An 11,402-nucleotide genomic window follows, 5' to 3' on the forward strand; every position below is an offset into this window, starting at 1 on the left:
GAATCCAACCCACTGAGGGATGATATTTATCCAATATAAAGCTGGAAGCAAACCCAATTATTATTATACTAGTGTTTTTTCATTGCATGGCAATAACATTACCAAGTGCTATAAATGGGTGCGGATAAAGAGTTATTTTGCCATTAATTTACATTGCAATAAGAAAATGGAGGGGATTAATAGGTGGTATTCATCAACTTGCAGACATTGTATTGTGTCAATTTACTCGTTTATTAGTTTATTAAAAGGATAATAATAACAATATACAAACACACATGACATATTATGTCATATCAGTAATTATCAAAATGATATATAGTGACAGAGAATGGGATATCTTTCAGCTGTTTCAGCCTAGAGGTGACATGCCTCGTTCTATCTTTATCACTCCAGTAGACTGAAGTAGAGGGAAGTAATTAATAGATGAAATATATGAAATAGGGACACATGAATGATTCTCTAGCCCTCTTCAAAGATTTTATAAAGTTCATAAGGTTAAGATAAAAATAAAAACGATATAAAAATATAAAAAAACGTAAAAACCCACATACATATGCATACTTTAACATATACATAGATATACATAAATAAACATAAATACATAAATACATATATGTACATTTAAATGTACATACACAAATGTCCATACACAAATATGTATATGTAAGCAAAACTCCGGAAGAAAACCAAAACATTCAGATAGGGACCGTCAGACACTTACGCGAATTGTTAGAAAGGATCACAAAAGTACAGAGCATTGGAAGAATGTTATTTTCTCGAACGAGTCATCCTTTACTTTATTTCCGACCACGTATAAGTGTGAAGACTGTCAAAAGAAGCATTTGACCCAGACTGCCTTCTTCCAACTGTTAAACATAGAGGAGGATCTGTCATGATCGGGGGTGGGGAGCTATATCTTAGAAATCCGCCGGCCCAATGGTTTACCTTCATGGCAGAATTAACAGTGAAGACTATTTAAGCATTTTATCAGATCAAATTCCTCCTATGGTTGCGGAACTGTTCCCGGAGGGAAACTCAATCTTTCAGGATAATAATGCACCAATTCAAACAGCTAAAGTTGTTACTGAATGGCACGAGGAACATTTTAGTGAAATTGAACATCTTATACATATATATTCACGCACACATACACACACGCATACACACACATACGCGCATGTACATTTCTGGTAGTATCGCTTTCGACTAGAGAAATTGAGTAACTAGTTTGTGGAAACTATTATAACCCTCATTTCTCTATTCTCCTCTTTCCTTTTCTTCTTCTACCTCTTTCTCTTCTTTTCCTTCTTTCCCTTCTTTTTCTTCTTTTTCCTCTTTTCCTTTTCGCGTAATATTTCATTTTCCTGTATCATCTTCCATTTTCTTCTTCATTCCCATTCTCCTTCTCGTCTTCTTTCTTCCTTGTTTTCCATCACTCTCCTTAATTTTTTGCCCTGCATTCCCTTATCTTTTTTTTTCTTCTTTTTCACGCTGGTCTTCGAGTTAATTATAAATATCCATACCTCATATATATATATATTGGTGTGTGTGTGTGTGTGTGTGTGTGTGTGTGTGTGTGTGTGTGTGTGTGTGTGTGTGTGTGTGTGTGTGTGTGTGTGTGTGTGTGTGTGTGTGTGTGTGTGTAATTTTTATTGAGGTATATATCCAAATCGGTTTTTGCATGTTTCTGTTTATATCCACGCATATGTATGGCTGCAAATTTGAGAGCTTTTATCTGTGTTTATCTGTATGGTTGAGTACATGTGTATGTGTATGCATATATGTTTATCTGTGTGTCCGTGCATGTGCTTGTCACATGTATGTAATTGTAATACGTCCGCGACGTCCACGATATCGCTGGTATTATTTGCTATATTAAGTTTTCAGATCGAAAATCTTGGCTAAAACTTAACGCTTCCTTCTCATAAGGCGAATACACATTTAGTTTGCTCGTTATTTTCTGACAGATGAAAGAACTTCCAAAACTCCAATACAGTTATATAAATTGCTCTCAGTCAGCTACCAGAACAATCACATACTACAACCACTACTACTACTACTACTGCTGCTGCAGCTGCTGCTGTTGCTGTTAATAATAATAATAATAATAATAATAATAATAATAATAATAATAATAATAATAATAATAATAATAATAATAATAATCATAAAAGCAGCAAAAACACCAATGATAATGATAATAATAATAATAACGCATGTCTTCAAAAATGTCGCAAATTCTTTTAAGAAAGGAAACTCTCGATGCATTTCTGAAATCATGAATAATAATAATGATAATAAAACTACAACAACAATGCTAATAAAAATTACAACTACAACAACATACACCTCCCAAAACTGATATTGTTCTCTGGATGATTGGAAGTTAGATTCCATAAACGTTTCAGTTAAGTTATACTCAGGAATTATTAAATATAATTTACATAACATGCTATGACTTCTACAACGGAACTGCTTTTCCACAATTTTAGATTTTGTCTTTTTGTTCTTGTAACTTATTCATATTAAAGTAATAGTTTGAATAGAAAATATCTCAGCTTTTTATTGCCACTTCAATGGTTTCTAATACAGATCAAATGAAAAAGATCAGAACATATATATAATTAGTCATACGAAAGGCGTCATGCTATTTTCACTCGAAAAATAGTTAATTCAATACAATTTTTATGAATCACTTTATTTAAATACATGAGTAGTTTCGATTAAATGTATATGTGCGGAGATATCTATATCTACACACAAATACAGTCACAGGCATATATGTAAGTATGTTAATATATGTATATGAGTGTGGATATGTATACGTGTACGTGTATACATATCAACGTGGATACATACCTGTATTTATAAGTGTAAATATACAACTAGATAGATAGATATATAGGTAAATAGATACATAGAGGTAGGTGAGTAGGTAGATAGATAGATAGATAGATAGATAGATAGATTTAATGAGAGACGATTGATAAATACATAAAATCAATGATAAACAAATACACATATATACATAGAATGCATGTTTCTACACACACCTACATGCACGTACACATATATGCATACATGCCTGCATATATACATACATACATACAAACACACACATACATACATACATACATACATAAATACATACATACATGCATACATACATACATACATACATACATACATACATACATATGTCACCCAGACTTTCCTTGTGGATGATTTTCAGATTTATGCTAAAAATATTAACAATATTAATATAATTTTCAGTTGACGTATGAATTGAATTTGTACAGAACAAAATTTCTTATGTAATTCTTCAACGGGGGAAGTCAGTCTCCCAGACACAAAACCTGCTCATCAGTGGTCTCACTATGTCTCGTGTCCGACACAAAGAATGCCACAAGTATCTTAGCATTCATGAAAGTATATCATGCCAACGTACTGTGAGTGACTCTTGAATATTACACCAGACTAAAAAAGATATGGCAATCCGAACTTTCTGCTTGCAAGACAATGCTTAACAGTGCATTTGCAGTACCAGTGCTGATTCCAACATTTGGGATACTAGACTGGTCTGTAGAAGAAATCCAATCCATAGACATGAAAACCCACATGATTCTAACAGCAACTGGAAATCGCCACAAAAATACTGATATCGACAATCTCTACCTATGAAACGTTGAAGGCTGTTAAGTACAGTTAAGTCAGTACAGACAACCTTCGAATGTCTCTCTCAGAGAGCACTTGATAAACAACAGCAGCAAAAATGCATTAACTTTGCGATGAAAAGTGAAGCAAATGATATCCTACGTGTTGGAAATGAGCTCCTCAGGAAGTACTCTTTTCTTGATGACCTCCCATACAACTCCAGATCAGCTGGACAAGCATACCTCAAAGATAACCTGGAAGAAGATAACAACATTGACGTGAAGCGAAGCCTCTCTTAGACTAGTGACTACTAGATCACATCACACTTCGTAGGCTATGCATCTGTTGTCCAAAAAACAGGAAACTACTGCTAGGTACCTAATCAGCAAAAGAGACAGTAAAGCCCTTGGTGTTCCGAGATGCAACTGTAAATGTAGATTATGTCATATTTCTGTGGAAGATATCACACATGTGATTAGCAGCTTCCCAAAAATGTCATCAAGTTACTATCTCCCTATACGACTTATCGTAGTCGCAGAAGCAATATACAATACCAGTCGGAAAAATATTGTCCTGGCATAAATAAAGAGAATTCCCCTGCTATTAAATACGTACATAAATACCAGCACAGAGAATACTGGTGGAACATACTCACCAAAACATCTGTCAAGTGTAAACGTAACAGGCTGGATATTATTGTTTGGGATAGTCACGAAAAAGTATGTACGATCATAGAGGTCAGCTGTCCTGTGATGTAAATATCGCTTTGAAAATCATATAGAAAGAAGATAACTATGAACAACTGCTTCAAAACCTCCAGCTTCTATATCCGGATTACAAGTTTACATTTATACAAGTAATAATTGGAGCACGTGGTTTTGTAAGTAAATGCTTAACTGCAAGTCTGGATATGATTCGATTTTCAGGAAAAAAAATCAACCAACTGATTCGCACATTACAAAGCACGATCTGTAAGCGGAACAGTAATACCATGAAAAACTGTTCTCATGTTTAAAATATGACATTGTTTTCGTTATCTACATTCCAAAGATGGAGCTTTGCATCTTTGTTAGAAACAAGTTCCTTCTTTAAAGGAAGAGTTTAAATGATTCAATACAGAAGACACATACATACATACATACATACATACATACATACATACATACATACATAACAGACTAAAAACAACTGCTTCGCAACCACCAAATTCTATACGCTAACAGCTTGATTCATTTAACAGCCAACTGCCTTAAGAGCATAAAGTTGAAATTGGCTGATGAGGAAAGTTAGCCTTCTGAATATTGGAAAAATGTTCTTTGTATCATGATGATTCGCACCAGTTATCAAAAAGCTGACATTATGTCTGCTGATTGATGCCCAATGAACATTATAAAGGCTGTAAGACTTGTCACAGACAACTGTAATGGAGGGTCCGATGTCGTGGCCGGCAGAAAACACACAGCATGTATTCTGACTACATACACACGTCGGAATTTACCCTCAAATCTTTGAACAAAGAATTGAGCTCATTTCAGACAGCTATTTAAAACTGCTTGATACTGTGTTCAATCTCTGGCTGTAGAATGTTGCTAGGGAGAGGTGTTATGCGCGTCAGGAGTACTGAAGTAGTGATGGATGCTGATAGCGGTTACTTTGAGTCATATTTTATCTTCCAGGCATAATATAGTCAATACTTTTTGAATTTAAAAGAATACTTTTATGTTGGTCATGCACTTTTCTTTTTTTTTTTTCTTTTTTGATGGAGTGTATGCGAAATGTCAAATTTAGTACGAATATTCTATACATATGTATGCACGTTCGTGGCTATATATTCGTTCGAATGTAAGTAAAATATACTCCTGAAAGCCAGAACCAGAATGGGAATAGTTTAACTTGTGTAATTCATTCAAATGACTGTGGCTATGGCATGTTTCCTTGCGGAAAGAATCATTATTCGTCAGTCTCACATCTTAGAATGGAAGTTCTTAAAATTAAGAAGTGGTTCTTATAGTGCAATGCACAAAAGCATATCTTTTGTTCACTATGTGTGATAAACGATTTGTTTTTCTTTCTTTAACGCAAGTGTCATAATAATCTTGTGATACCACACGCTTTAATTAGGTATAATTTGAGTTCTACTTTCAGCACATAGGATTTCCATCAAAGGTTTCCTACGATTTATATGAATTCCTCGGTTTAATGCTAAACAAAGTTTCATGGCCATACGAGATTAATACAAGCTCATACTATTGACTATAAACTTTTATGCCTGTCATCTCTTGTAAGCAATAAGAGCAAAGCGTTCATCTGCTGTCTTGTATTATCAGCTGCTTTTCTTCAGAATATCTATTCTGATATTGCCTACAGAAAAATACCACGGCTTTGTATGATGGATGAAATACTATCCTTAAAAATTGATATAGGCCAAACGTATGAACACGTTGATGAAGAGTTTGACAATAGAGAAAGAGAGAAAACATGGAGAGAAGTAGATAGTAAAAATTTAGTTTTGTTTGAATGGCACATACCTAAACAATGAAACATATACGCATCTCTATGTCGTTGTCAATGGGATCAAATCTGGATTTGAATGGCTGTTATTTCTTTTCGGTCAGGAACAACACCGACGCTTCTTCGTGTGAACAAAAGGAACATTACACATTGGGATTTTAGATATTAACTAATATAAATGGATAAGATTGTACAGTCCATTGGATATTCTTTGTGAACACGCTTTTGCTACGGCTGACACTTGATCAACTACAGGCATTACCTCTACATAGATCTAACATCCCCACACATCCCTTCAACATAGCATACTACATTATGTTACTACTACTACTACTACTACTACTACTACTACCACCACCACCACCACCACCACCACTACTACTATTACTGCTACTACTACTACTACTACTACTATTACTACTACTGCTATTACTACTACTACTTCCACTGCTACTACTAGTGTATATGAGGAAATCTGAACGATGCTGTTAGATCTTCGAGAAATAACAGGTGTCTCTCTCCCTCTACTAGCACACTGTCACCGTACAATTAGACTATGTTACTGAATATTGTTCTCGAGATATTGTTCCTGGTAAAACAACATAATCACAGTTGTCCATAAGCATCTCCAATAAGGGCTTATCGCCGTAGGCGAAAAGGAATACAAAATACACAGTTGGTATCCACTTGTGTATCTGAATGAACACATGTTTACGTCACATATATGAAAACATAAAACATAATAGTGTATCGTTATAGCATAAATTCTAATATAAGCATTCGTCATTTATAGTGGATAATTCGTTACCGTTATTCCACACAATAGTCAAAGTTCAAACAAAATTGGGATTCAAACCAATTTAGCATATAGATAATACTCGCCTAGTTATACTTTTTTTCTGTTTCGTTTACTTTTTTTTTTCAGTGTGTCTTGTCATACATATGTTGTTCATTTTTACCTCCAGTTAAACCTTGAAAATTTCTCAGTTAATTTCTAGCAGACAGAGCTACCACATAAAAACAAAATTCTTTAAATGGGGACAACGAAATCTATAATAACTAAATAATTTTTCTTTTGGTGAATCTAACTCGATAAAACAAACTTTGTTGAAGTCCTTATGAAGAGATATGCGCTTTGCAAACATTTCTGCGTGTGTATACTAAGCACGTCGCTCGCAACTTTTGTAGAGTTTACAAGACACGATTTTGCCGACTGGAAATAGACAAGCTAATCGTATTATTATGGGAAAGTAATAAACTTAAAAGCTGACACAAATCATTTTTCTCACCGTAAGTAGTCATCCAATATACTACACTAGGCTGCTATTTTATTTTATCAACCCCGAAACTATGAAAGATTAAGTTGACATCAGAGGGATTTGAACAGGGAAAGTAAAAAACGACGACAAACATGCCAGTATTGTGTCAACTTCTTTATTTTTTCAATTATTTCGTTAGGAATCCTTATAATATTTCAGCTTAAATGTAATTTATAGTTAATGAATTCCTTCACTTCTACACTATACAGCCAGCAATTTGCATGCAATCTTCTAATAAAATATTATCTCGATCCACCTTGAGCATGCATATCTTATATTTGTATTCTTTTTGCATTTCACTAATTTCCTATATAGAGACTAGGAAATAGTTCAATTAAATAAATACAAAAGCCAGTGCTATGTAGCAAACAATAAACCATCGGATTGGCTGTCTCAAACAGTTTTAATTGTCAGCCGAAGCCATTATATTTCACTTCCGCATCTAATGTATCCTTAGGAGTTGAATGAGAGCAACAACTTCCTAGTTTCCTCTTTCCCCAAAGACAATTCTTTTGTACATTAAATAAATTCTTATATGACAGTATTCTACTTTTATAAATACAGTTTCATTGAATGTGTTGCTCTTACACTATCGTGATGAGATTTGCCAGTTTGGGGAGATCAATACATTTGTTGCTCTGTTTCGATTCCTGCAGATTGATATTAAGTGAAAGAGAGGGTGTCTGCGCAAATACATCAACCCTATAGATCCGGTTATAAAATGGATGATTTAAGCCCATCCGTGAACGTCACATTACAGACGACACGTGGGAATAGTAGATGTTCGTCGATTGCTTTTAAGCAATAGTGATAAACAGCAGAAAATTTCAAGAGGATTTGGTGAAAAATACTAACAAAAGTTCGAGGGAGCGTTTAGTCGATGTGACTAACTGAATGGTAAAAATATCATCGACACTTAGATAATAAAATTAGAAATCATTTTCGTTTACATATGAAAGAAAAGAGTAACTAAGTAATGCAAAATATTTTGTTCGACCTCAGATGTTTCTGCCCATTGTTTTGTAGATAAAATTCGAGACACAAAAGTGTATTTGCAGATTATTGTATAAGTTTTATCTATGGAATGGAATATGATTGAGACATAACAGTATTAAATATCAACATTGAGTGATGTCCCAATAGATTTATGAAATAACTGGCATATATTCACCAACAGTTTGATAGATGTCATCATTATAAAATACCCAGTGGACTGGCAAAATATCAGGAGAGTACTTGTATGTTATTGCAATACCAATCCAAACAGAAACCACACAGACTTTAAAGTTATATATCAATCAGCATAACACGAAATGAAAAATTGGAAGATAATGGTATAGCTGGACGGGATGATTTTGGTGGTTTTATTGGGGTTATTGTCATAGTGGGTGGTGGTAGTGGAGGTGGTAGTAGTGATGATGGTGGTGTTCGTGGTGGTTGTGATGGTCGTGGTGTTGCTGGTGATGCTGGCGGTGGTGATAATGTTGATGGTCATGATCATAATAATCATGGTTATGATGTAGCTAAGATTTCTAAAAACGTGCTTGTCGATGATTATGAACGTTGTTATTATGACGATACAATAACATTTGAGAATGGCTGAGAAGCTATTGCCTGTGTTGGTGACAGCGATGACAATACAGACGAAAACACTAACGGTGGTGACGATGATGTTGACTACTATTGTTAATATGGACGATGAAGCAGAAGCACCAATGCTGATAGTAACTGTGTTTATGGTAATAATGATGTCAAATTTTGCCAGAAGGGCAGCTTAGGGGAGGGTATTAAGTCGATTACATCGACCCGAGTGCGTAACTGTTACTTTATTTAATAGACCCCGAAAGGATGAAAGGCAAAGTCGACCTCGACGGAATTTGTATTCAGAACGTAGCGTCAGACGAAATAACGCTCAGCATTTCGTCCTGCGTGATAACGATTCTGCCAGCTCACCGCCTCAGTGTTTATAGCAATAATGAAGAAGTCGTTAAAATGACAATGGTGATAATGATGAAAATGACAATGGTGATAATGATGAAAATGAAAATGCTGATAATGATGAAAATGACAATGGTGATAATGATGAAAGTTAAATCACTTTTTGTTTTTCTTTTTTTCCCCGCAGGACATGAATCCAAACTACGTAACTTTTACCTTGGTAAATTAATACCACAGACAGATCATTATATTACCTACGAAGGTTCATTTACTCAACCAGGTTGCTTTGAAACGGTGACGTGGATTGTATTTAACAAACCTGTATACATAAGCAGAGATCAGGTGAGTGTAAATCAATTTTAATTCTTGATATTGTTACAAATGTATTTGTGTAGCGACAAGTCAGTTTTTATCCAATGATGTCAAACTGGAAGGAATTCTCTCCTAATACTCGTTTAAATGTATTTTGCTATTGCTCTAGTACACGATTGACCATTCGATTGATAACGGCAACAATCGTTTGGCCATGTCTTCAATTTGCCGTACTTTAATACCAATATGATGCACTTTTAATCATTTATTAACACTTTCTTTTTTATTGCGTTATTTGTAATGTTATACGTTTCGTGTTTCTGTATGCGTTAAGGCATTTGTTATTAGTATTAATCTCGTTATTCTTATGTTGACGTTTGAAATTGTAGACAAATTTATCTACGTGGACAAGCCACTCATTACTGCATGTTTCTTTGATATCGATATATCTCTCGGAAAGTCAAGACGTCCTTCAATTCCCACGAGTATTTGTTTTACTCTAAAAGGAATTCATGAGGATTAGGATAGTTCCCTACTTTTCCTGCCTTCGTTACTCATGTGTGACATAGGTCCTTAACAGGCACCATATACACTTTCTTGCATGCTTTCATCATGCCTTTTGTTAATGCCGATTTTTCCTCGCATAATACGGAATCAGCAATGGTGATCATTAAGGCTGCGGTAGAGTAGAAGCGATTCCTTAAAACAAGGCAGTTTGAACAATGGCATGATCAAAGGTTCTTGAAACTGATGTCACATGGTAAGATTTTATGAGAAGTATTCCCTTAGGGCAAGCAGAGGCTGCGATTTCAGGAATGTTTTAAGTCACGTTTTAAAGTACTTAAATAAAAGGAAATCACGTCAGAAAGAAATACATTTCATAGCTACCAGTAATTTTATTATTTCTAGAGTAAACTTAAGGCTACAATTTGTTAGTATATCTCAATTTAATGGGAAGTAGTAGTGAGCTATATCTGGGGTTGAAACAATGTAGTACCAGGTAAAAACTGAGGTACCTTTCAGTAACAAAAAAACATCAAAAATTATGGACATATGCCAATCGTAAAATTCAATTACGGATGAAGGAGTCTTACGATACCAAGCTATTCGCTCAATTTCCTTCGCCGACACATAATTTCAGTTTACACACACATATATGCACACACACATAAACATCCACACATACACCACATGCACACAGATACACACCAGATACACACACATCCACACAAATATAAATTAGCAAATTGGCACACATTGTAATACATTTGTTTCCTCTATATTCAAGTTTAATCCTTTAACATAATTATTATATTACTTCGTAAACAAGAGAGAAACAACGGACAATATTATTATTTCAATGATTTGAACGGGTTTCAAAGTTTCAAAGTGGAATTTCTATACAAGAATGGTTATATTGCTGGTGGATGCTGATGCCAAAACGGAAATGTATTATATGATATTGTAGAATTCCTCTGTCCATCGTTATTTTTTTTCATAAGGTTATTCAAAACACCCTTGATATCTCTGCCAAAACATTAGTATTTTATTAGAATAGTATTGTGAAGGGTATCATTGAATCTAGTTAGTTATTTTATTGCACAAACGTTCACACGCACGCTCACTCACAAAAACTTATGTATATGTGTCTATAAATATATGAATATA

General features: G+C 34.5%; 1 protein-coding gene across 1 annotated transcript in view; it reads left to right on the forward strand.

Moving 5' to 3' along the window:
* Window positions 1–11,402, forward strand: part of LOC106876909 (carbonic anhydrase-related protein 10-like) — a 1,215,161-nt gene that overhangs the window by 1,055,440 nt on the left and 148,319 nt on the right. Inside the window, exon 7 of the mRNA XM_052965551.1 lies at window positions 9,610–9,764. Within this exon, the coding sequence (XP_052821511.1) occupies window positions 9,610–9,764 (155 nt within the window). The remainder of the gene's footprint in view (window positions 1–9,609; window positions 9,765–11,402) is intronic.

This window comes from Octopus bimaculoides, chromosome 2 (genome assembly GCF_001194135.2).
Source record: "Octopus bimaculoides isolate UCB-OBI-ISO-001 chromosome 2, ASM119413v2, whole genome shotgun sequence".
NCBI classification, from domain to species: Eukaryota; Metazoa; Mollusca; class Cephalopoda; order Octopoda; family Octopodidae; genus Octopus; species Octopus bimaculoides.